This window comes from Podarcis muralis, chromosome 2 (assembly GCF_964188315.1).
Source record: "Podarcis muralis chromosome 2, rPodMur119.hap1.1, whole genome shotgun sequence".
NCBI classification, from domain to species: Eukaryota; Metazoa; Chordata; class Lepidosauria; order Squamata; family Lacertidae; genus Podarcis; species Podarcis muralis.
The window spans coordinates 1,484,848-1,511,651 of record NC_135656.1 but is presented as its reverse complement, the minus strand read 5'-3'; the positions used below and the strand labels follow the sequence as shown (position 1 = coordinate 1,511,651).

General features: G+C 47.4%; 1 protein-coding gene across 4 annotated transcripts in view; it reads left to right on the top strand.

The window, feature by feature from the left end:
- Positions 1-26,804, top strand: part of OLFM2 (olfactomedin 2) — a 200,420-nt gene that overhangs the window by 157,445 nt on the left and 16,171 nt on the right. For all 4 annotated transcript variants that reach the window (XM_028721179.2, XM_028721180.2, XM_028721176.2 and 1 more), the window contains 2 exons: positions 14,660-14,879; positions 19,399-19,505. In XM_028721179.2, coding sequence (XP_028577012.1) covers positions 14,660-14,879; positions 19,399-19,505 — 327 coding nt within the window. The remainder of the gene's footprint in view (positions 1-14,659; positions 14,880-19,398; positions 19,506-26,804) is intronic.

Below are 26,804 nucleotides of genomic sequence, written 5' to 3'. Positions count from 1 at the left end.
GGTTAGTCATAGTTGGGAACTGGATCCTAGATGAGTAGACCTTTGGAAAGGCTATAGCTCAGTGGTACAACATCTGCTTTGCATGCAGAAGGTCCTGGGTACAATTCAGCTGCTCCAGGTAGAGCTGGGAGAGATCCCTGTCTGAAATTTGAGAGCTGTTGCTGGTCATTGTACACAGTACTAGGCTAGATGGAACAATAGTCTGACACTGTCTAAGCTGGCAGCTTCCTGTGCTCCTCAGCAGTGCAGGGCTTACGTTCTTGATGATACTAGGTACTCTCATTATCTTTGCCCCTTCTTTCTTTCCCAGGTGCCTGGGAAAACATATTCCACTTGGATAGCCAGATATGGAGCCTGGCCTTTCAAAATAAGACTCTATTCCCACCTACCACACACACACACACACACACACACACACACACACACACAGAGTGAAAAGCACTGTATATTTTTGCATGACTTTTTCACCCCAAGGTCACTTCTCATCACTATGCCCTGGGGCACAGCTAACGCTCCAGTTTTGTTGGCACATGCAACACGTCCCTCTCCCCAACCCCCGCCACTCCATTAACATCTCAGTTCTCTGAACTCAGAAGGTCTTTTTAATTGTTTTGTGATATATTTACCTAAGAATCATATTTACTCAGTGCTCAAAGTGGAGTGGGGCAGTGGACCTAGTGCCCACCCCACAACTGGATTATTATCTTTTAATGCAACAAATAACTTCTAGCCATGGCTTGAGGTAGATAATTCATATCTGCTTAGCAAAAGAGGAAGCAATAACCAAAATGTGAGGTTGCCCACACCTTTGCTCTTGCAATCCATCCACTTGCATGCCATATTTTCATACCCCATTCTGTTCACACACCTAAAGGTATAAATATTGTTCTTAGCTCAAACATTTCCATTTCCCCCTATCTCTTAGGGACACAAGAACTGCCTTACACCAAGTTAGGCAATTGGTTCACCTAGTTCAATACAGTTGACACTGACTACCAGCAGCTCTCCATCTTTGAAAGCAAGAGTCCTTCACAACCCTACTTGGATACACCAGGGATTGAACCTGACACCATTTGCATTTGGAGGATGGCCCTTTTCACCTCTGACAATTTCTACATGCTTTGCCTTTCTCTTTGTAGAATTTGCTTTACTTTTAATTTAGCTTTCTTGCTTCAGAGAACTGGATTTCTCCCCCTTTTTTGTTCACCCCAATTTATTTGCTCTTTAACTCCCATTCTTGTCTTTGTTTAGTGTTGATCTTTTTGTTCCACAATTCTTCTTGGAAACTGAGGCCAGCTATCCCTTCCCTAGGCATTGCCAGTAAGCACTGACTTCCTTCCACTGGATGTGCCCAAACCCAGCCTCCGCCCCTTGCCCCCTGCATAGCAATGCTGCCCTGGCATTGCCAGTCTAATTACGGTAGAATGGATGGAGCCTTTCTGACCTGCCAACACACTGGGTCATGGCTGCCATTTGCCACTGAGATTGCAGGAATGACCTCTGACCCAAGCTGACTGTAAGTGGAGCAGTTTCTGGCAGGTTGAGGTGGAGATGCAGCCACTGGGCAGATGTTCCACAGTATCAAGCTGTTAGGATCCTAATTAGCTCTCATGTACAAACAAGCATTTAACAGGACACTTTAAGTCAAGGGGGCCTCTGATGTTGAGACAACAACCTACACAATGATACTATTCAAAGAGGTTTTATAACCCCGACAGTAAGAGCTGTTTGACAGTGGAACAGACTCGCTTGGGAGGTTGTAGACTTTCCTTCATTGGAGGTTTTTGGCAGAGGTTGGAGAGCCGTCTGTCATGGGTGCTTCAGTTGAGATTCCTGCATTGCAGGGGGTTGGACTAGAGGACCCTCGGGGTCCCTTCCAACTCTTCCATAGAAGGATTCTATGCTTCTATCCAGCCCATGTCACTCTTCCACATTGGCACAAGCATAAAGCAGTGGAAGACGTTTCCATTTTCAGTATTAAAAGCAGATTCATTCCACGTAAACATGGAAGTGGAAGTATCATGCCAAATGGTTCACCTTAAAGTATAGTGAGTACTTTAAAGATATCCACACATAATTTTTATCATCCCTCCCCCCCCAAGTTCTGCCTTTTTGAATTGGAAAAATATTTATTAGGGATAAATATTTATTTATTAATTAACATGTATAAATAAATATTTATACATGTTAATTATGGATTAACATGTATAACATGTATGAATTAAATATGGATAAATATTTATTTATTTATTTATTAACATGTATTAATATTTATTAATACATGTTAGATCATAACATAAACCTAACTTGTACACTTCCAGTGAGGGAGATTTGGTTAACTCTCTCTCCTTCTGTTCTGCCTCTTTTGTTTGCCTCCCAATTCTGCCCAACACCCATCCTCCGAACTGTGTCTCTCAGCAAACCATTGTTCCAGGTCAATACTACTCTACTGCTTCTGTGGAGCCCCAGGATCCTGGTTCTGAGCAGGGGGAGGGGGGTTCCCACCACTCATCAGAGTAGTACTCCCCAACCTGATCCCTGACACACCATGGTGTTCTCCGCTCCAATAGATTTTTGTATCTACCTCATAGATTGTTTTTCTTACCAGGCGGTTCAAGAATACGTTATGCACTCTTGTTTTTTCATACCATAAATATGCGTGCCACCCAAACCTATTATCTTGTCCTTCCAGATCCAACAGATCTGTTTCTTTTAACAAAATCCAATCCCAAAGCCAGCAAAGGCAGGATGCTTCATAATATAACTTCAGACCTGGCAAGGACTCTCCCACACTTTTTCTGTGATCTGATGTAACAATTATTTTCATTGTACTGTCATATTTTTAACCAACATTATGGTTTTTGTCCTATTAAGTTTAAAACCATCAACTTGTCCAAACTCCTGAATCCTTTCTAGTGCCTTTGGTACACTAGTCAAAGGTTCTCCAAATGTTATTACAAGATCATCCACAAAGACTTTCAATTTATATTCTCTGTTCCCCAACAAAATTCCTTTCACTCCTTCTTCTGCTCTTAAAGTTCTTGTAAGGACTTCTAGGACTAAAATAAACAATAATGGTGACAGGGGACAACCCTGCCTAGTTCCTTTAGTAATATCACATTTTTCAGTCAGTACATTATTAACAATCAGCATGGCTTTCTGCTCAGAGTATATAGTGCCTATTCCTTTAAGAAATGATCCTCCAAATTCCATCCTTTCCATAGTCTTTTTCATAAAAGTCCATGAGATATTGTCAAAGGCCTTCTCCATATCTATAAACATCAAAGCTGCTTGCTTGTCATTCCTGGCCTCCAGGTATTCTATTATGTCTATTATATTCCTTATATTGTCTTTCATATGTTGGTCAGGAAGAAAGCCTGCTTGAACTTGGTGGATTATATCATTTAATACAGTTTTTAGTCTTTGCTAAGATATTAGCATAAAGTTTATAATCATTATTTAAGAGCGAGATCGGCTTATAGTTTTTGACTGAAAGTAAATTACAGCAATTCTTTGGCAGTTGGTATATTCATTTGTCTCCAGTATTTGGTGTCTGTGACTCCTGCAGCAGTAGCCATCTTAGAATTCCATTCCTTATCTTTAAATAGATAGTCTTTCATCAACATATGCCAAAAGAAATGAACATTGCAGTGTATCACTCCCTTTAATAGCAAACACAGGTGCTGGGTGCCAGCAGAATTGGAGCCAAAATGAAGCAACTAAGAAGCAAGAAGGAAGTATTAGAGTTTTCTGCCTCCACAGTCTGAATACCAGTGGCTAGGAATTAACTGGTGGGGAAAGCACGGTTGCCCTGGGTCCTATGTGTGGGCTTCCAATGGACAATGGTCAGCCACTGTGAGAACAGGATGCTGGACTAGGTGGGCCATTGGCCTGATCCAGCTGGGCTCTTTGGGTGTTCTTATGAGTGCTTGGGGGAATCCATCTGAAAGTGTTTAGACAACCCTCCTCCAGCAAACAAACAAACCCCACAACAGCAAGCCATCCCAGTCTCAATATGGTGCTTGTCAGATAGAAACAAAAGGCTAAAAAAAGGAGGGGGGAGAGAAGTATTGTGAACAAGGGCATGGCTGCCTGGACCCCTGAACAAAGAACACCACCTCTTGAGAAGTCAGCAGAATACGCTGCAGCACTGGGCTGCTGCTCCTGCCTTTTTCTGATTATGACTTATTTTTTGTACATTTATTCAAGCGTTCATATCTCTTCTAAAATCCACTAAACCTAATACACTTAATATCCTTATTTCTTTAATTCTGTTTTCTTTATATTATAACTTAGTTTTCTTTTTAACATGTATAAAAAATAAATCATTCCCAAACAATTCTAAACCATACAGCTTCCATTGCTTGCTTACATTGCAGGCAGTTTCATTTCTCCAGTGTCTTTTTCGTGTATGGCTAGAAATGTGGGTAGACATGCTCCAGTTTTTTTTCATTGTTATGCTCTCTGTTTGCCCTGGGCAAGGGGGAATCACTAAATTGTTTAGAAAATAGACTACTGTTTCTGGGGTTGGCAGAGTGAATGGGTCAGCTTATCCCTTTGCCCCTCCAGCATTGTGTGGTATCTGAGAGGAAAGAAAGTTGACTGAAATTTCTACTCAGTTTACTCCATTTCTCATCGTTTTATGTTGTCAGCTATTGTGCCATCCATTCCTTTTGAGAGCACACGTGTATAGCCAGAGAGTCTTTTTTTTTCTACCCAAGAATAGGTCTTTCTTTTAAAGCAATTAATAATAATAATTATATTTTCCTGCATTCTCCCCCCCCCCAAAAAAAAAACTATCCTGTTGTTCACTCTTGTCCTCTTCCTGAGCTCATTTTTAGGGCCCAGCACTTCCACAGGTTACACACCATTTTCACTAGGAATCATAGAACTGTAGAGTTGGAAGGGACCCCAAGGGTCATCTAGTCCAACCCGCTGCAGCGCAGGAATCTCAGCCAAAGCACCCATGACAGATGGCCATCAAGCCTCTGCTTAAAAGCTTCCAAGGAAGGAGAACCCACCACCTCCCAAGGGAGACTGTTCCACTGTAGGAATGTGGGAATTTAGGAAGCAGGGTTATACACAGTCAGACCAGTTGACCCATCTAGCTCAATATTGTCTACAGTATGCTGACAGGCAGTGGTTCTTCACGGTGGACAGGAGCCTTTTCCACAGCCCTACCTGGAGATGCCAGGGATTGAACCAGGGACCTTCTGCTAGTAAAGCTTGCGTTCCACACACAAGCGATGTCCCTGCTGGCTACTAATAGTCAAAGTGATGCAGAACAAACACTTCAAATATGCCATTATGAATGCTAGCCTGGATCCTTTAGCCCATTATCTGTCTCTGTCCTATATCAAGTGGCAGACTGGAGCACTTATGCCCAGGTCGATACACTGCCTGGTAGATGGGTCAGCCTGCTTCTTGGAAAAATAGGCTTGAGTGCTTCTTCACAAGTACACCCATCCTGGGCAAGGCGTGGCAGCTGCTTGCTGAATGTTGAACCTCTCCCAGAGCAAACCAGCAACTAACTACATGTCCTTGTGCACAAGGAGCAAAGATCTTCACTTTGAGTGCAGGCTCCCAAATATCACACGGAAGCTGCTGTATACCAGGTCATCCTCTTATATCCACCTGGTTCAGTATTGTCTATTCTGGCTGGCAGCAGCTGCCCGGGGGCACAGGAAGTGGTTTTTCACATTACCTGCTTTTGGATCTTTTTCTTAAAGTGGATATGCCAATGGGTTGGACATGGGACCATCATATGCTCTGCTGAGCTATAGTAAGTGTCAGAGCCTGGCTTCTCATATCTTGAATCAGATCTGGACTGAGTATTCAGCTCCAGGGGATCTGGAATGCAGCCAGCGGAAGATACTGAATGCATACACTTCTGGATAATAGGCTAGGCTAGGCTGCTGCCTGAGACCATGAAGCTCCTGGTTCAAGACCCATCTGCCTTTATTGTATTTTTGGTTTGGTATTACCTTCCTGAGAACAAAAACAGATATGGAAGAGTGGCATTAATTGGGGATGTGACATGGGATGGGAGAACCAGGTAATGTTGGTATGTTATGGGACATATTTGGGGGTGGGGTAATGCTAGTCTGGACACCCACTTGCCATAAACAGAAGCATCCTGAGATCAGGTAGAGTAGAGCCTACTTTGCCAATGTTAGCATTTGATGTGGGGGTCACTAATAGAAAAACTGGATACTGTTCTGCTCTTTAAAGTGTTACCACCTTACTTTTTGCAGCTTCTCAGTAAGAACAAAATTAAAATCAGTTAATAAAGGTGCGATTTATACATTCAAAAGAGTCAAGTGTTAAAGCTTTTCCTGGACTGCACCATGTTAGGCTGCAACTGGCGGCGAGTCACAAATTTTAAGTTTCCTCGAACAAAAGCCTGGCCGGGGGTGTGGGGGGCTTACTGTCCCTTGGCAAAGAGTTACCAGACTCTGCTGCCATATGCTGCATACCAAAGCCAGCAGGACAGGAGGAAGCACCCAGCATAGCCTTCTTGCTTGCATATTGGTGTGTGTGTGTGTGTGTGTGCGTGTGTTCTGGATCAGGGCTGACCTATAAGCAGCTATCATATGGGAGCTGAGGAATGCAGTAAAGCCAGGGAGACCTTGTTGCTCAGGCCCAAATGGGAGGCCTTCCTGCCTAGGAGCACCCCATTAGCCAGGGTGGGGCCAGACCAAAGCTTGAGAGTTCGTACTCCAACCACCCCCAAAAAGTTGTTCCAAGCTGCAGTTCCAGAAGCTCACCACGTGGGGATGCTGCAAACAGAACCAAAGTCCCCCAGTTCTAGCCCCACTAGTCCCTCAATCCTCAACTGCAGATTTAAGTAACTGCAGGGAAAGCTTCACCACTTGAACCAGCTGAAATTTTAGAGAGAGAAAAGCTCTAAGAGTGATGTAAGGAGAGCCCACACAAGGCTTGCTCTATCTGTTTTTATTTCAAGCAATGGTTCCATCTTTAGTGATCCTTGCCAGGGCTCAGTAGCTGTCAAAGGGCCTGTTATCCCAAGGAGGTCAGGGGCCTTTTGAGAGAATTATGTTTGCTCCACCAACCTGCTCCAGATGAAGACGCTCCATGGAGAGTGTCTCAGTCTACGGAACTAACAAAACCCTGGAGCCAGCACTGTTCATTAAGTGTAGCAGTTGATATCCGGTTGTTTGTACACACACACACACACACACACACACACACACACACTCACACCATATTTTGCGTCAGCAACAACCCAAGATTTCCCAGCTAATTTGCATGTTCTCTTTCTTATGCTATCCTCTGCATCTTCCAACACATTCTGTGCTTCCTGCTTCACTGCAGTGCATGCACCCCCATCATATTTATTGCCCTCATTCTTTTCAGCATTCCAACCCTCCCTCACCATTTTTTCATTTGGAGCCCTCTTCTCCTTGCTTTATGTGCAAATGTCAGCAAGCTCAGCCATTTCCCCCGCCTTCTCCACATCCCCTACACTTTCTCTTCCAAAGGTTCCACCTTCATTGCTGCTGTTTGTTCATGACCCCTCCCCCCTCCCCCCTCTCTTTCACAAACACACTTTCACTCTCAGACAGGGTCATAAAAAATGCAGCAGCAATTTCGCTCCCACCTTTAAGTCTCTCAGCTTGCCATCGGCTGCACACAGCTGGCCCTCCCCAGCAAGTAAGATCTGGCCTTTAAAGTTCAGAGAGCCCAGAAGATGACGCAAGGATTGCCAAAGGCCAGCAGCACTGGCACCTGCATTGTGTCTCACCTTTGGATGTCGACCTGCTTGACCTGTGAAGGCATCCACCAGCATGAGGCTTTCTGTGCAGTGTCTTAACATGCTGCAGGTGGGCGGGCTTGTGAGGCAGGAAGCCTGGCTCCATTTCCACCTGGTCCTTCCAGCAAGGTGACCCTTCTCATATTCAACGGTTATAAGAAAGAGAGAGATTAAGAGAGAGAGCTGCTTCTCTACAATGCCCACTCTGTTGAGGAAGGACTGTGGCCCAGAAGCAGAACATCTGCCTTGCACACAGACGGTCCCAGGTTCAATCCCCGATGGCATCTCCAGGTAGGGCTGGGAATGCCTGAAGCCCTGCAGAAGCCAGTCAGTGTAGACAATGCTGAGCTAGATGGACAAGGCTTTGACTCAGTGTAAGGAAGATTCCTATGTTCCTATTCATATTTTCACAGGCCTCTTTTAATTCCCAATGCCAACGCTTCTCTAGCTATTATGTTCTGCCACTACTGGCAGCCTGTGCCAGGCAATGATTTCTTGAGCTGGTGAAAGTTCACTTCTCCAGCCCATCGTACCTTTTGTTCCGTTAAAAGTGGGCAGGGAAAGTGGTAACATTTGTGGGCTGAGGAAAAATATGGGGTGTCATCCTGGATTTCAGGTTTATATACTCAGGGTGGGGTTGAGGATTGGAAACCGTCAGTAAATCATGTAATTAGCACTAATTAAGTAAGAGCCATAGCTCAGCTGCAGAACCCCTGCTTGGCATCTGCAGGTGGGACTGGGAAGGACCACCCTCTATAATCCTGGAGAGCCACTGCCAGAGTAGGCAGTGCTATACTAGATGGAGCAACTGTCTAATTCAATACAAGACCAACTTTCTATGTTCTTGCCTTCCTTCCTAAGAAAGTCATTTGCCTTTCAGGAGGGTTCCTAGCAAACCTACACTGGCAGTCCAAGGGCTTTTGAAACAATATTTCAAAGACTCCCAAAGGACTCTCTGGTGTGCAGTTATTGCTATCATGCTCATGCCCTGCTTCTGGGCTTCCCATAGGCCTCTGGTTAGCTGCTGTGAGAACAGCATGCTGGGTTAGATAAGCCTTTCCTTATGTTCCTGTGGCTCCTGCCACACATTCTCAAAATGGGTCTGTAAGAATGTCCTTGTACATGTCTCTTCCTAGCCTCTCACTGGGACTTTTATCACCCAAAGGTCACCCACCTTCAAGAGGGGCTCCCGCCTGTACTCTTTGGAATCATGGAGCATTCCACTGGCAGAATTTTGGGATCTGCCCTGCAAATTCTCGCTTCACCACAAAGACATCTGACTGAAGAAGAAAAGTGCTGGGAGACTCACACTGCAGGCCAGAGTCCTCTTACTCTTGGCAAGCATGTGATTCCAGAGAGCCAATTCCATGGTGCTGCCTGCTATACAACTCTAAGATCTGCTGCACTCTCTTAGAACCAAAGTGGATATGTCACACTGCACTTCTGATTTTCTATGGGTTTTTGTTCTGTTCCTGCCCCCTCCTTTCTCTCTCTCTTTTTTTACTAGTTTGTAGCCCCTTGTGGTTGCTTTGAAAGTTGGGGATGCTCTGGGAAACAGTGTTTCTCCCTTTGCCCTTTTCCTAATGTAGATATTCCTTCCTCTTTCTAAAGTGGCTGCTGTTGGCTACATACAGCAAGAAGGGAGAAAGGCAGGTATGGCACCTGAGAGGGCAATGAAGGAAAGTGTGAAAAGTCCTCCCTAAGCTACATCTAGAGGGGTTCTCAGCCTGGCCACCGCATTCTTGTGAGAAGCCTCTAGGCTGTGTATGCCTCCAGTCATCTGACCCCTCTGCTCCAGATACTTGCCACCTCTCATCCTGGCTGGGGTGGGGAACTGAGCCTTATCTAGAACCAGCTTGTTTACTACCCATGTTAGCTATGTCCTACTTCCAGCATCAGAGGGAGTATTGCTGAGAATGGTGAGAAGAGTACCATTGCATTCAGATTCTGCTTCTGGGCTTCCCATGGGATACTGGACTTGGTGAGCTTCCGACCTGTCCAGCAGGGCTATTCTGTTATGTTTAGAGTGTGTATGACGTAGCTCTTGATGGCATGGAGCATCTGTCCACAGGAGGAAGCTTGCTCTCTCTTGGTAAACATCTACAAGATTCCCAAACCAAACCTTTGTAATGGGCTGGGTTCCCCCCTCCTTCAAACTGTGGGTGCAGTTTTCCTTGCTTAGGTCTTGCTCACTATCCCAAATAATGAGGGGTGTTATTTGGGGCTATAGTGAGGAATTAGGTAGTGTTTTTAAAGTGCTTGGAATGAACCAGAGTTAGCATAAGCATTATTATTGATTTTGAATCTGGAAGGCAAAATATGCCTTGTGCATATTTATGACTCCCTAACCATATTCCAGGAGTTCTGTCATCATTAACAGGCCTGTGGTAAACAAGATAGGAAGCCTTTGATCTTCATTAGGGGAAGGTGAAAGAGAGCAATGCAGTGTTTCTGTGCTTGAATGGAAAGAGAAACTAGCTGATGATATACTACTGTTTTGTAGCACACAAATTTAGGGATGTTGTCAGCGCCTGGCATCTCCAGGCAGTTGCTGAAGCCCCAGAAAGGTCCACTGCTGACATATTCCTAGGCTTCCAGGCACCATTTCTGTTTTCAAATGTGTCTTGGAAGATGACTCATCTTCTTGGCTATTTTGAGGTGAAATGGCCATTGCCACAAAAAAGGGGCACTCATTTCCCACTCCCACACAATGGCCTAGATGTTGTGTCAACTTCCTCTCACCCCCCCCCCCCCCGGGACCCAATATAGCAAGGAAGACTCAGAGGAGAGCAAGGCACAGGCTGGTTCACCCAAGGAAGATCTATTAGTACCTTCTCCCCATGGCCTCCCTGCCAGAAGAAGGATCCCTTTCTTTCGTCTCAGGAGTCATTAACAGCACTTCCTCAGCCTTGCAGAAGCCAGAGGATACAAAATCAAGCAAGAGCCTTTTTAAAAACAGAGCCAGGTCCTACAAGAAGGTGAGATCTTTTCAGGTTAGACAAGGCTTCTGCTCTTTGCTGAGATGACATCATACAGTAGATGCTATAGGTGGCAATAGGGCCACTATGAGCTGCCCATGGTTCTGACTTCCCTGACCCTTGCTTAAAGAGATGTGGCCTGACTCTATCCCAGAGGTTGACAACATAAGGCCCATGGGCCAGAAGCGGCCAATGAGGGTCGCTTAGCTGGCCCATGACCTGCCCCCAAACCCACTCGGCAAGTCCCCGCGTGCTGCGCTAAACCAGTGCGGCCCAGGGACTTTCTTCTGCTGCTCTGGAAATGGATTCTGCGCATGCCCAGTTGCCGGAAACCATGTCTGCACATGTCCGTGGCACCAGAAACCGCTTCTGCACAGGCACGATTTCCAGCATCTGGGCAGGCGCAGACGCGATTTCTGGCGTTGTGCTGTGCCGGTCGGGCCCATGGATATCTCCGCAGGAGTGATCCGGCCCATGCCCAGTAAGCTTTGCCAACCGCTGACTCTATCCCTTTCTTCTGAGAGCCTACAGAACAGGATGAGGGGAGGAATGGCTACTGCTACCTAAATACTTTATAGTGGTGACAGTTACTCACCTCAAGCAGTGTCCTTCTAGGAGGCAGGGTGCTGGCTGGAGCTGCAAGCACCAACAAATAACTCCTTCCCCCATGAATCCCAGGGTTGGGGTCTACCATTGTAGGTAAGGAAGCCCATTGAACAGCGCTTTGCTGAGAACCTTCTCTTTTTTTCATGCATAATTTTTATTAATTTGCATAATACAAAATACAAAAACAAAATATAAAAGTTCAATTCTCGTTTTCACAGATTTTTAAGTATGACTTCCTTCAACCTTTCCACAAATCATCCGTAATAATCTTTTATAGAGTTTCGCATTTCTTAATTTGTAATGCCATTAATCATTCTAATTCTTCCATTTCTCTTTAGACAATACCCTTTTCTTTTTACAGAGCTCCTTTAAAGCCCACTAGTGTTATCTGTCCATCACTTAAATTTTCCAGATATTTCGTAAAGCTTTCCCAGTCCTTAATGAACCTCTGATCTTTTGAATATCTAATTTTTGAATATCTCATTCCTCAATTGTCGGTAGGCCCTCTGATTTCCAATTTTGAGCTAATAAGACTCTTGCTGCCGTTGTTGCATACTGGAACAGCTTGTGATCTTTCTTTTTTATCTCCCTTCCTACCAATCCCAACAAAAAAGCCTCGGGTTTTTTGACAAAAGTGTATCTTAGAATTTTCTTCATTTCATTATACACACTCTCCCAGAACCCTTTAACCTTTTGGCATTCCCACCACATATGGTAGAAGGTCCCCTCCCTTTCCTTGCACTTCCAACATTTATTACAAATTCCATACATTTTGGCTAATTTTACAGGAGTCATATACCAACGGTAAAACATTTTCATTAAATTCTCCTTCAGTGTCACACAAGCTGTAAACTTAAGATGTATTTTCCAAAGTTTTTCCCATTCTTCAAAATATATATTATGACCGATATCTCTAGCCCAATGTATCATTACCGACTTTACTTCCTCGTCTATTAAATTCCAATCCAATAACTGATTATACATTTTAGACAAAATTTTATAGTTGTTGTTCAATATCTCAGTCTGAAATCTGGAATCTTTATCAGCATATCCTTTGTCTTTAATGTCTTTTCTGAACATTCCGTTTATCTGAAAATAGTGCAGCCAATCATAGACTTTCTCTTTGACCTGTTCGTACGGCTTCATTTTCCATTTTCCTTCTTCTTTCATTAACAGTTGTTCATAGGTAGCCCAATTATCCCTCATGTTAATCTTTTTGACGCACATAACTTCTAGTGGCGATAGCCAATGGGGTGTTTTAGGTTCTAGCATATCTCTGTACCTCTCCCATACCTCAATCAGTGGACCTCTAAAAATATGATTTTCGAAGTGTCTGTGTACTTTCCTCCTCCCATGCCATAAATAGGCGTGCCACCCGAATCGGTTGTTAAATCCCTCTAGGTCTAGCACTTCCTTATCTTCCAGTTTTATCCATGTTTTGACCCAGCATAGGCATGACGCCTCATAGTACAGTTTCAAATCTGGCAGGGCAAAACCTCCCCTTTCCTTCACATCTGTCAACAGTTTAAATTTTATCCTTGGTTTCTTGCCCTGCCAGACAAATTTTGAGATCACCCTCTGCCAGTCTTTAAATATCTTTATACCTTTAATTACAGGAATATTCTGGAACAAAAACAGCACTTTTGGAAGCACACACATCTTGATTGTGGCTATTCTGCCCCAAAATGACAGTTTTAGCCTGTCCCACGTTTCAATGTCTTTCTTAACTCCTTTCCATACTGTCTCATAGTTATTTTTGAATAAGTCTATGTTTTTTGGCGTTACCCATATTCCTAGATATTTCACCTTTCTGGCCACCTCTATTGCTGAGAACCTTCTCAGTCAGTAGAGCAGGAGATTCTTAATCTCAGGGTTGTGGGTTCAAGCCCCACATTGGGTAAAAGATTCCTGCATTGCAAGGTGTTGGGTTAGATGGTCCTCATGGTCCCTTCCAACTCTACACTTCTATGATTCTGTGATTATCATATGCATAACTATTCCACAGGTGAGTTTTGCCTAGATCCAGGGATTCCCATTTGTAGTCCACACTTCATCTGAAGAACTCAGGATTATCTTATTATAGACTCACAGAATCCCATGAAGATGGTTAGGTTGAAAGACTTGGCGTTAAACCTTCAAAGAATTGTGTCATAAACAATCAAAACAAGTCTCTGTGCCTTTGAGTGCTCAAGGGAAATATCACATGATGAAGAACGGTGTCCTGAAAATGCCCACAAGCTCTCATTCCAACATCATTCCTCTTCCCTCCCCCTCCCCATTTCCTTTTCTGCCACGTCTTCTAGATTGTAAGCCTGAAAGCAGGAGCTGCATTATTATTTATTGATTTGTAGGCCATTCTGGAAGCCTTTCCATCTGTAAAGTCAGCAATAAATGATTTAAATAAAAATCAATAAATTCTTTAATCTTCAAGCTAGATATGACATTAGTTCATGTGCTTGCTTTTTCCAATAAATGTTCTTTCCTTGAGCACAGAATTGCTTCCTGGAAATTCATACCGGATTTCATTCATGATATCTCAATGTTATGAACTAATGCTGCACAGGCAAGTAGGTGAATTAAACCAAAAGGTCTCACTTATCTCAGCCAGTTAGTTTCTGGGTAATTGCAGGAATTTATCAGATGCTTTGCTGCTCTCAGGGATGTGGGTGGCGCTGTGGGTTAAACCACAGAGCCTAGGACTTGCCGATCAGAAGGTCGGCGGTTTGAATCCCCACGACGGGGTGAGCTCCCGTTGCTCGGTCCCTGTTCCTGCCAACCTAGCAGTTCAAAAGCACTTCAACGTGCAAGTAGATAAATAGGTACCACTCCTGCGGGAAGGTAAACGGCGTTTCCATGCGCTGCTCTGGTTTGCCAGAAGCGGCTTAGTCATGCTGGCCACATGACCCGGAAGCTGTACACCGGCTCCCTCAGCCAATAGAGCAAGATGAGCGCCGCAACCCCAGAGTCAGTCACGATTGGACCTAATGGTCAGGGGTCCCTTTACCTTTACCTTTGCTTCTCTCACATGGCATGGTGTGAAAAGAGGGGTGGTCCTAAGGTCCTGCAGCCCTTGCATGGTAGCAGAATGCCAATGACTGGTTTGCTAGGGTAGGAATGGGAAACCTGCTGCTCTCCAGCTGCTGTATTCCAACTCCCATTAGCCCCAGCCAGCATGGCCAATAGCCAGAGATGGTCATTATGGGATGTTGTATACCAACATCACCTGGAGGGCCACAGGTTCCAAAGCCCTTTGCTAGTGTCCTTTTATTTCCCCTCTGATTTGTCATTTCCCCACCGGCAGGAACTAAAGGACAAAATGGCAGAGCTGATGCCACTTATCCCTGTGCTGGACCAGTACAAGTCAGACACCCGCACCATCATGCAGCTGAAAGAAGAAGTGAGGAACCTTTCGGGCAGCTTGCTGCAGATCCAGGAAGAGATGGGAGCCTATGATTACGAGGAGCTCCAACAGCGTGTGCTGGTCCTGGAAGCTCGCTTGCATGCTTGCATGCAGAAGCTAGGTGGGTACTTTTGTGGGTCCTCTTCTCTCTTCCTCTGTGGACTGATTCACAAGCCACCCTCTAAGTGAGGTGGTAGATGTATTCAATCCTCTTTTTGCCTGTTATTTCAGAGTTTGGGAACTTGGGCTCCTGCAGACATTGTTGGACTAAAACTGACCATTGCCTAAGTTGGCTGGGGTGATGGTGGGTGAAAGCCAACGACCTCTGAAGACCAACAGGGTCTTCATCCTTGCTCAGGAGCAGTGCTTTCAACCTCAAGGATGGGGATGATGGATGAGGATGAGGATGGGGATGATGGGAGTTTTAGTTCAACAACGTCCAGGGAGTTCAGGCTGAGGAACAATGTTCTAATGCCTTTGCCACTCTGGGAGAGCTGCCCCCAACCCTACCATAGTATTGCTCTTGTTTGTAAGACAAAGGATAGTTGTTGCTCATGCTTCCTATTGTGGCTAAGAAAGAAATGGCATCTTAGATTGTCTCAGCAAGAGAGTAGTGGCCATTTTAATCTTTCCCATGCCAATATGTCTGAAGAACTTTCCCTGCTAGTTTAGGCAAAATGTCTGCCTGGTCCAGCACCCTCTTTCTAACAGTAGCCAATCAGGTGCTTCTGTAAAACTTTCAAACAAGGGATGAGGACAATAGCCCCCTGCTTTCCTTTGTATTCAGCATCTAGTTCTCAGAGGCATACTATTCCTGAAAATGGAGGCTCCATTGTCTGTTGATAGAACTTTCCCATACCATCTTGCCAATGAGGAGCCACTGTCCAAGTCAAAGATTGAAGGGTGAAAGTACTTCTCCCCTGCCATATCTGCATTGCAGTCTGCATGTAAAAGTCCCTCACAGAACTGAGTGTGGAAGGTAGATTTCCTTAGGGAATGTTATTAACTTCCCCTGGCTTTAGAGTCGGAACATCCAAAAAACAGAGCTGAGAGAGGTAAAGCACCACATCCTGAGATACTGACATTTTATCAACCTCAGATTCTGGCAAGACATACAGATTGCCCCACAGGAACTGGCAATTAGATCTGTTCAGGCACATTCAAGGTATTTGCCTGATTTTCCCTGGAGGGAAAATTCAGTCGGAGGAGAGCATAGCTTTGAACTGGGATCCTGGAATCTGGAGAAAATGAAGGCACTTTGACAGCACTTTGCACGCAGATTTGTTTGTGAGCTGATTATCTGGTTTACAGATTAAGCAGACTGAGAGCTCGCCAGCTCTGAGCTGCATGTGGGTGACCGCTTCCTCTCTCTGCCTTGCAGCAGAGTTGAGGTAGGAAAACTCAGGCTCTATTATTATAGATGTTGTTACAGCAGTCATTGTGCAATGACACTTTACAAGCTTGAATAAAGTAATGCCCTATTGTAAGCTTGGAAAACTTTAACACTAGGAGAATGATAACGCATACATCTGTAACAATATAAAGAGCAAAGGGGAGAGAAAAGACCCCTGGCTGAAAACGGAAGCATCAGCCAAGTGCATTTTCTCCTAAGCCTGAATTTCACAGCCTGCAATCAAGCCAAATAACAGACAACAGGAGTGCACCCCAGCGATCGAGTGGATGGCAAATGCATTTAATAAAGATGAACTAAGCACAGCATGTATCAATCCACTTCCCTACCAGCCAGAGCAATGGAGGTATTTTCTGTGCCTCCTCCACCTCCTCTCCCCTCCTCACTTGTTGTCAGCATCGGATACCACTTGGCAAACCTTTTTGGAGCCATTTTTTGTGTCTGCAGAGTTGCCTGTTCCTTGCACTGCTTTTGGCTAAATGTTGGAGGAAAACTGGTCCTCCCTTTGCACCTGAGCAACCAAGACCTGAAGTGGAAGGCTACACCCAGATGAGCAAAAGCCTGTCATTGGAGGGCATCCAGGCTCTCACTACCAGACATAGAACTCAAACTCCCAGCTCGGTTTCTGCCAGAGACTTTAATGCTTAAATCAGTGCAGGTACATGAGCAAGGCATGGTTACAAGGTATACCAGGTGCGCAAGAGGATTAGGTACTTGGCTAGGTGTATGCTGAGTTGTTGATCCAACAGGCAGTGGTGTAGCATGTGTTGGCAGCACCCAGGGTAGGGCAAGGATTGCGGCTCCTAACCCCCTTGCTTTGTTTGGGAGGCAACATGCAGACTTGGCTGCACCTTCAGTGGCTGCTGCTCATGGAGATTGCCTGCCAGTGGCCATGTTTGCCCTCTCAGCTCAGTGAGCTCCCAGCAGGAGTAGCAGCTGGTGCTCCTTGGTGGGCTTAGCAGCTACAGCAGGTCTAAGAGGAGGGACACAGAGAGCAGGCTGAGGCACCAAGTGCAGCTCTTCCCTGGCCATGTAGTGTGTGGGCTGGTGCTGGTGGGTCCTGGGCAAGCAGACAGCTCTCTTCTCTGTGCTCCCTCTGTGAGGTGTGCACTTCACCGAAGGACACATACTGGGACGGAGACCCTGGGGAAGAACTGGTGCAGGCCAGGAAAAGTCAGGGCTCCAGCCAGCAGGAGTTCCACCTGGGGTGGAACATCCCTTTGCCTGTTAGGAGAAGGGGATGCCACCACAGCCCCAAAGGCCTGGCCCAGCACAGCTCACCTACCCACAGCTCTGGAAGGTGGCAGTCGTGGGGGTGCCAGGTTGTGCCTCCTCAGAATTCTGCACCCAGGACCACAGCCTCCCTCACCCCCATGCTACGCCCCTGCCAACAAGCAATATGCTGGCTGCACCTTCTATTTGAAGGAGAGGAAGACATGGCACTTAGCATGGCAACAACCTGTGCCCCAAGACTGGGCAAGGAAGCAGGTACTTCTCTGAGTGGGCTGAGCTTGTGAGGTCTATTCATGAGGTGGAACAGCTCAGCATCTGATTTGCTCTCAATAGGCTCCTTCTCTGAAGGGGGCTCATCCCTGACAGGGGGAGGCACTGGGGGCAGTTCTATGTCAGGAGGGGTGCCCAGTGGGACCAGAGCAGAACAATCCTCTGCTACCCCAACTGGCTGGATCAAGCTCATCATATTACACACTGCTGCCAATCCATTTCCTGAATTTCTTTGGGTCTTGCCAACACTTCCTCCATTCCAGTAGGACTCCACCTCTCTGATCTCCACCCATTATTCCTCAGGGTCAGACTACCTCCTTCATGACACTTTCATATGGGGCTCATGACAGAGAGTACCCCAGCCTCAGAAGCTCACTTATGGCAGAAAATGAGGAAATCATACACCTGAATGTTCCCCTGCAGGTATAAATTTCCCACTCGTGAAGAGATGCCAGAGAGAAATCTAGGTTAAAACCTTCTATCTCCCTGGAAGTTCATCCTGTGAAGGAACTCCTCCAGCTGCACTTGGAAGTGGAACAGCCCAGGAAGGGCTGTACCACATACTGATGCTGCATGTTTGAGCCGGATGTAATGTGGGTAATGTTGATAGAACCTTTATAAAGGGCAAAGCCAGTTCTGTGTGCTGAAATCTAAATGCAACCCATGGGGGTATCTGGAGCAAATTCTTGCCTCTATTAGCTGCTACGCCATATGTTTTTCTTTTCCAGGCAGCAGCTGCCGTGAGCTCTCTTGGGCTCGTGAGCTCAGACTGTTTTGCTGCACTGCTGATACCTTGCGAATAATAATCTGGGTGTCATGTGGGCCTTACTGCTGTGCTGAACAGAAAATAAAAGATGCAGAGATGTCAGAATATCACTAGGGTGCACTTATCAGAGGGGCAATTCAGATGAGTCGCCACACATCCAGCTTGCAATGCATCTCACGTTTACTGCATTACTGCAAAGTGCTGGGGAAATGGGTGGAAGAGAATCCGCAGGGCAAATGTGCATCTTCATTTGCGGCCTGTGGGTTCTGCTGCTGATTCAGTGGTATGGTTGCTTAACCGAGAGCTGAATTATCACAGAGCATACAGTGCACAGTCTGGACATATTGAACTCATTCAAATATGGCACTGAAGAATTCTGAATGCTTTTGGAATTCAACTTTGAGAGGCTGTGGTTTTCTAAATTGGGGGGGGGGGAATGTTTTGTTCAAGTTAAGCCAACAGTGTTGATCATGCAGTAATATCAGTGCTGAAGTAAGGCTCAGGGGATTTTTTGAGCAGGAACTCAGGGGAACTGAGTTCCCTTAACCTTTTAAAATTAAATATCCCCCCCCCCCGTGGGGGCTGGAATGGATATACACCCAATGCCTGAGCCAAAAATCCATCTATATTTGTAATCAATAAAGTTGTGGCCTTTTCTAATCCAGACGATTGCCTGCTTGAGTTTATTAATCATTCACATTTAGCCACTGCACGGGGGGTTGGGGGTGACACTGCAATTGGGCCCAAACAAACAAACTTTTGTCCCCTCACAAAAGAACAGTGATTTGTCCAGGGCTGCCCAGGGATCCCATAGCCAAAGAGGAATCTGAACTCGGGTCTCAAGACAAAAATCTTCCTGGTGGGTCACATTGTTTTTCCTTGGCCAATGAGACCTGCTTCCAGCTTTTCCCTTCTTACATGTCCTCTAAGCCTCTCATCCCTCTCTGTTTTGTACTTCAGGGTGTGGAAAGCTTACAGGGGTAAGCAACCCCATCACCATCCGGGCATCAGGCTCCAGATTTGGCTCTTGGATGACGGACACCATGGCCCCAAGTTCTGACAGCCGGGTGAGTGCATGAGAAACAAAATTCCCCTAGGCTCACTTATTTAGAATCAAGGATGAATTGCTCTCAGGAGACTCTGGAGAGAGAGGCTCGTAAGTGAGGTTGCTGGCTTGTACGTCAACAGCCCACAACCCAGAAGGTTAATGTTTTGTTTAAACCTAGCACAAATATAAATTAGACTAAACTCACAGAATTTCCCCAGGTTATTTGATTTTAATGAGTGAAACCTGACTAAATGAGCACAAAACCTTCTAAGTTTTGAGACTGTACCAAACACATGGCATAAAGTCATCTGTCCGGATTGTAGGACAGAAGATTAGCAAAAGGCAGAGGGGAGAAAATGGTGCCAATGAACAGGGGAAGGGGTGTGGCTCAAGGGTAGAGCATCAGCTTTGCGTGTCCAAGATTGGAGGTTTGAGCCTCAGCAACTCCAGGAAAGGCTGAGAGAGATTCCCAGCCTGAAATCCTGAATGCTGCTGCCAGTCAGTGTGGACTATACTGAGCTAAATGGACCAATGGTCTGACTCTGCATAAAGCAGCTTCCTATCCTCCTAACATCTTAGAAGAGAGAAGGAGAACTCTTGCCACTGTTGTAAACAAAATCTGCCCTTTTTCCCTTATGGGGTATCCAAGATATATATATATCCAAGGACCCATATAGAGTCCTTACGTGGGTTCCCTATTGGTAGGAGAAAATAACAGAGACCAGCCAGAGAATATTGAGAAGCAAAGCAGCTCGTAAGCCTGATCTTTATTGATCTGTTGCAACCGGGTGCTCCCCTCACACGCAGGAAAGGAGGAGGACCCAGAACAAAGGTGTGCCTGCCCTTATAGAGACATTTTAAATTCCCTGTCCTGGAGCTCAAGACCACCCCTCCATACATCATACCTACATCACAGAAAAGGCGGTCTACAACAGAAATTTGAATGTTGTTGTTTTTCCTGTCTGCCAGGTTATCTGATAATGCCTTATCTGATTGCCTTTCGTGGTAGTCTGCTCATTCCTTTGAAATGGTGATTACCCAATTCCTGTAACAATGGAGGTTTTTTCACCTCCTCCCTCCTTGCAGAGAAACATTTGGTCAGCTTGGGAGTCAAAATGGTTTCAGGACTGTCTTCCTGTGCTGCTTCAGACATGTGGTTTATATATTTATGTACGTGTTTGCTTGGTACATTTATGAACATTTATTATATATCTAAGACCTTAAAATTCTTATACCACCACTTGACATTGGACTTGGACTTAGAGGTGGGGTACGGGAGTATTATGCTCTATTACTTCTGACAGTAATCTCAACTGGCTCAGAACCCCTTTCCTTTTCTGTTCCTCAGATTATTCTGGTGCTGGGCTGGAGTCACAGCCGCACCGTATATGTAAAGCACTTTTATGCCACTTGTACAGGCCTGGTTCCCCCTGTGGTGTAGTGGTTAAGAGCGGTGGACTTGTAATCTGGTGAACCGGGTTCGCGTCTCTGCTCCTCCACATGCAGCTGCTGGGTGACCTTGGGCTAGTCACACTTCTTTGAAGTCTCTCAGCCCCACTCACCTCACAGGGTGTTTGTTGTGGGGGAGGAAGGGAAAGGAGATTGTTAGCCACTTTGAGACTCCTTCGGGTAGTGAGAAAGCGGGATATCAAATCCAAAGTCCTCCTCATCCTCATCCTCCTCCTCTTCATCTTCTTCTTCCCTGCCCAAAAATCCTGGGACCTGTAGTTTGGGACCTGTAGTTTAAGGGTGCTGTGAATCATAGCTCTGTGAGGTATAAACTACAGCGTCCAGGATTTAAATTACTAACACCCTTGGTTCCCCACCCCCCATCCTGGAACTTGTGGTCTGATAAGGGTGATGCAAATTATAACTCAATGAAGAAGAAGAGTTTGGATTTGATATCCCACTTTATCACTACCCTAAGGAGTCTCAAAGCGGCTAACAATCTCCTTTTCCCTTCCTCCCTCACAACAAACACTCTGTGAGGTGAGGAGCAAACTACAGTTCAGAATTTTTTGTTGGGGAGCTATGGTATAAATGTGCTTTAAATGTATGGTGCGGACATACATTGAGAGGGGGAAATGGCCCAGGGGCTCAGCAGTAGAGGTATTGGGCTGGATTGAGAATTTATCTCAACTGAAAAGGTTTATGCAATTTGTTGAGGATTATCTCTTATCTTTCCACCTTCCTGATGCATCCCCAATTATCAACCTTTTTGTAAAGGAGGGTTTGGGAGTGGCCTGGAAAACAGAGCTTCCTCCTGTCTAAAAGGTAAAGGGACCCCTAGCTCTTTTTCCTGCTCACACCAAAAGCTGACAGAGAAGCTGGCTGTTTAAACAAACACACACAGTTTTCCAACATAAGTATGGGATGACTAAGTCAGCATCTTTTATAACTTAATTTACATTGGTTTTGCAGTTCAGCTTAATTGATGCTCTGTGAGAAATGTACAGGTTTGAAAGTGGCCAATGTGGTCCCTAGGAAGTTCAGAATCCCTATTGTAGGCAAAAATTGAAAAATGGGATAGCAGAAATGTTAACGGTTGGAAATTAGTCTGGTACTAAGAAGCCTAAGCATAGGAGAGAGATGCATTGTTTTTAAACCCTCATGTATGTGAAGCCGATTAAGTGATGTTGTGTGGCTGTCCCTGTGCTCCTCTAGGAGATAGGGCAGGACCACAATCTTAGGTAAAGGTAAAGGTAAAGGTACCCCTGCCCGTACGGGCCAGTCTTGACAGACTCTGGGGTTGTGCGCCCATCTCACTTAAGAGGCCGGGGGCCAGCGCTGTCCGCAGACACTTCCGGGTCACGTGGCCAGCGTGACAAAGCTGCATCTGGCAAGCCAGCGCAGCACACGGAAATGCCGTTTACCTTCCCGCCAGTAAGCAGTCCCTACTGGGACCGAGCAGCAGGAGCGCACCCCGCCGTGGGGATTCGAACCGCCGACCTTTCGATCGGCAAATTGAGTATAATGAAAATTATGAGTAAAAGATTTTCCGCTGAATTTGAAATTTTATTTATCTGCTGAAACTTAATTTGTCTCTCCAGTTTCACGTGAGATTTATAGCACTGGATTTTCAGAATTAAAAATATACCATCTGTCAGCGGTGCCTCAGGTCCCAGCTCACAAAGGACCAACGCCAGTTGCTCTTTATAAACAAAAGTCTTTATTGTGGTTCATTGTTGGTTTGACATCCGTGGCGCGCAGCGCTACGTCTGAGTCCTTAGACCGGCGAAGCTCCGTCTGAATCCGCCCCTCCTTTACACCAGTTCAAGACCCGAGCTTTGCTCCACCTCTTTCTCTCCTCCCTCTGCTCCTTTCTCCTCCGGGTCCTCCTGTCCTCTGGGGTACCAACCCTCCTGGACTCTTCGGAGGCGGATTCTTCTGACTCCTCCCCCTGTCTCCGGCGGGCTTTGGGACCTGGCTCCCAATCTGGATTTTCTGCTGTCCCGCGCGCCTCTACATTTGAACTTGGCGCGCGCGCCCAGCCGCCCACTTTCCTCCTAACGGCTACACTGCTCCCTTCACTGCTTCCTCCTTCAGGGAGGCTGGCCGGCCCTGCTCTCTCCTCCGCCCCTCCCCTCTCGGACGGAGGCGTGTTCAGTCCTGCCTCACTCTCTCCTCCTGCAGGAGGAGGCTTTTGTTCTAATCTGTGGGATTCTTCCCCCCCCCCCCCCGCTGCGCTCTGGTGGGGAAGCTAGCCCTGATTTCCAGCTGCCGCTTGGAGACTCCCCACTGGCCCCCCTTGCCCTGACCCTGGGGGCCTCCTTCTGAGAATCTTCTGATTCGCTGGAGAGACTCATGGAATCTCTCTGGTCACTGTCATACCCTCCTGAGCTCCCCTCAGATTGTTCCCCTTCGCTCTCCATCTCCTCCTTCTCCTGTGGCTCAGTCCCTGAGCCCCTGACATCCACCCCCCCTCGAAGCCCCCCCTTCCCCCCTCCCCCTCTCTGGGCGTGGGTTCCGGGCGCTCCAGTGCTTGGGGGGCGAGAGCTGGATACTGTTCGATGCCCCTGTCGTGCAGCCCTCCCACTGGATCCAACCAGTCCGTACTGTGCTCGTCAACGTCTATCTCCTCCGCTTCCATCTCTTTGCATTCGTGCTCAAACCCCTGATCCTCACCCCACACTTCCATGTCCGTCCCACCCTCCGGTACGTCGGGTGCTGCTTGCCAAGGTCCCCTCAACCATTTCCTTCTCCAGTCCTCCTCCGGTTGATCGTCCCACCAATAGGAACGGTCGGTGTCTACCCCCGAACAAGATCCCCTTGGTGTTTTCCAGCCCGGCTCCGTCTCCTCGTCTGATGAGAACCCCTGGAACGTGCTGGCTGAAAGTGTGGGTGTGAAAAGCCAGTCGTCGAAATAATCTGCCGGCATGGGTTTTTGGGGGAAGAGTGCATGAAACTCGTCTTTGAGATAGCGCTCCTCCAGGGCATAGTCCGGTACCCACCTGTTGGCGCTTTCCGGGGTACCTTCCTCGGCGAGGAGATATTCAACTCCCTCTTCCCCCCATCTCGAGTCCAAAATCTCCGTGACCTCGTTGATTGGTGTCGCCCTTTGTGGCTCCCCCCCTGTGGGTGATTTTCTGCGTGGGTCTAGTGCGGTCCCTGGCGCCTGAAACCTGTGTGGTGCCTTGTAGGGTGTAAGCACCGACCTATGAAAGACCGGGTGCATTCTGGAACCCTCCGGAAGGGTCAACCGGAAAGCTACTGGGTTGATTTGTGCCTCGACTTGGTAAGGCCCTAGCTGCTTGTGCCCGAGCTTCTTCTTAGCTAACGATTTGGCCGGCACTGCCTGGGCTGCTAACCATACCCAGTCCCCCACCTGGATGTCTTCCCCGACTCTCCTGTGCCTGTCTGCCTGCACTTTGTAGGCTTGTTTTGCTAGTTCTAAGTTCCTTCGGAGTTGCTCGTGGACCTCCTGCAACTCTGCTGCCAAGTGCTCTGCCCCCTGTGCCTCCCCCTCCCCCTTCGTCTCCAAACCCGGGAAGGTTCTGGGATGCCGCCCATTGTTGGCGAAGAACGGCGTCACCCCTGTAGACGCGTGCTTCGTGTTGTTGTAGGCAAACTCGGCCAGCGGTAGGTAGTCCACCCATGTCGAGGGTTGTTGATTCGCGTAGCATCGCAAGTACTGCTGCATGATGGCGTTGACCCTCTCCGCTTGTCCGTTGGTCTGCGGGTGTCGTGCCGACGCTAAGTTGATCTTGACGTTCAGGATGCCCAGCAGCTTCTGCCAGAAACTCGAGATGAACTGGCGCCCCTGGTCGGATAGGATGGATCTCGGCAAGCCGTGAACTCTGAACACGTGGTCTATAAACAGCTTGGCGGTTTGTTCCGCCGTGACCACCTTCGCGCAAGGAATGAAATGCGCCATCTTGGTGAACAGGTCTGCTACTACGAGCACCGCTGTTTTGCCTCTCGAGCTGGGTAGATCTGTGACAAAGTCCAGGGCCACTCTCTCCCACGGTTCAAACGGCGTCGGAAGCGGTTCCAGCAGTCCCGCCGGCGCCCTGTGTACTGGTTTGGCCCTTTGGCAAGTGTCACACCGAGCGACATAGTCCTCAACTTCACCCCTCATCTTGGGCCACCAAAAGTCTCTGGCTACTAATTCCGCTGTCTTGTCCTTGCCGAAATGTCCAGCGCTGGGTGCGTCGTGTAACTGCTGCAGGACTTTCACGCGGAGGTCATCTCCCGGCACGTAGAGAGCCCCTTTGTGGATGAGCAGTCCGTCCCGGATCTGGAACTCGGCGTCCTTCGCTGTGCCCCGTCGCACCTCTTCCATCTTGGATTGCGCGAATGGATCCGTCTGTAACGCGCAACGTACTGCGTCCAGGTCAACGGTGGCTGCAGAGCACGTCCACACTGCCGGTGTGAAAATGTGTTTAGCTGCCGCCGGTGCCGCTTCCTCCAGATACTGCGGTTTCCTGGAAAGTGCATCTGCCATGACGTTGCTGTCTCCCGGGATGTATTCTATCCGGAAGTCGAAATCCGCAAAGAACTCCGCCCAGCGGATGTGTCTTTGGTTCAGGAACCTCGCCGTGCGCCAGTACTCCAGGTTCTTATGTTCTGTGCGGACTTGCAGGGTGTGTCTGGCCCCAATGAGGAAGTGCCGCCACGCTTTGAAGGCTGCATGAATGGCCAGCAACTCCCTGTCCCAGATTGTGTAGTTCTGCTCTGACTTGCTGAGCTTTCTGGAGTAAAATGCGCAGGGCCTCCAGTTCCCTTGCGGATCTTGCTGCAACAGGACCGCCCCCACCGCTCTGTCTGATGCGTCAGTCTCGATCCTCAGCGGTCTGCCAGGGTTGACGTGAAGCAGCTGTTCCTTGGACGCGAAGAGACGCTTGAGTCTCTGAAAAGACTGCTCCGCCTGGTCCGTCCAGATGAACTTCTTTTTCTTGGAGCTGAGGGTGTCCGTGATAGCTGCCGTCTCCTTCGCAAAGCCCTTGATGAACTTGCGGTAGAAGTTGGCGAAACCGACGAACTTCTGGACTTCCTTCCTATTGCGCGGGCTCTTCCAGTCCAGCACCGAGCGGACCTTGGCGCTGTCCATGGCGAGTCCCTTGTCTGACAGCTTGTAGCCCAGGAAATCCACTTCCTTCACGTCGAACTGGCACTTTTCCAGCTTGGCGTAAAGGTTGTGCTCCCGTAGTCTCTGCAGGACCTCCTTGACGTCCCCTTCGTGAGCCTCCTGCGATTCCGAGAAGATCAGGATGTCGTCGAGGAAGCAGACGCACTTCTTGTAGAGGAGTCCCGCTAACACGTGGTTCATAAATGCTTGGAACGTGTGAGAGCCATTTTGGAGTCCGAAAGGCATAACCTTGTATTCATAGGTGCCTAAGGGCGTAAACATGGCCGTCTTCCACTCATCGCCCTCCCGCATGCGTATCAGATTGTATGCGCCTCGCAGATCCAGCTTGTTGAAGATTCTCCCCTTCCTCACCGTCGCTAGTAGGTCGTCGATCTTGGGCATGGGGAATGCCGTGGGCTTTGTCCTCGAGTTTATGACCCTGAAATCAACTACAAGCCTCTTTTGGGGCGTGTCCTTTTTCTTCACGAAGAACACGGGACTGCCCCCCACTGCTTTGGACTCTTGGATGAATCCCCGCTTCAAGTTGAGCTCTATGAACTCCCTGAGTTCTTGCCTTTCATCCTCAGACATGGAATACAGCTTCCCCGTCGGCAGCGTCGCCCCCGGCAGGAGGTCAATCGCGCAGTCGTAGGGCCGATGAGGAGGCAGCTTGTCAGCTTCCTTCTCGCAGAACACTTCCAAAAACTCCTTGTACTTGTCTGGTACCGCCTGCACCATGCCGAGGTGTAG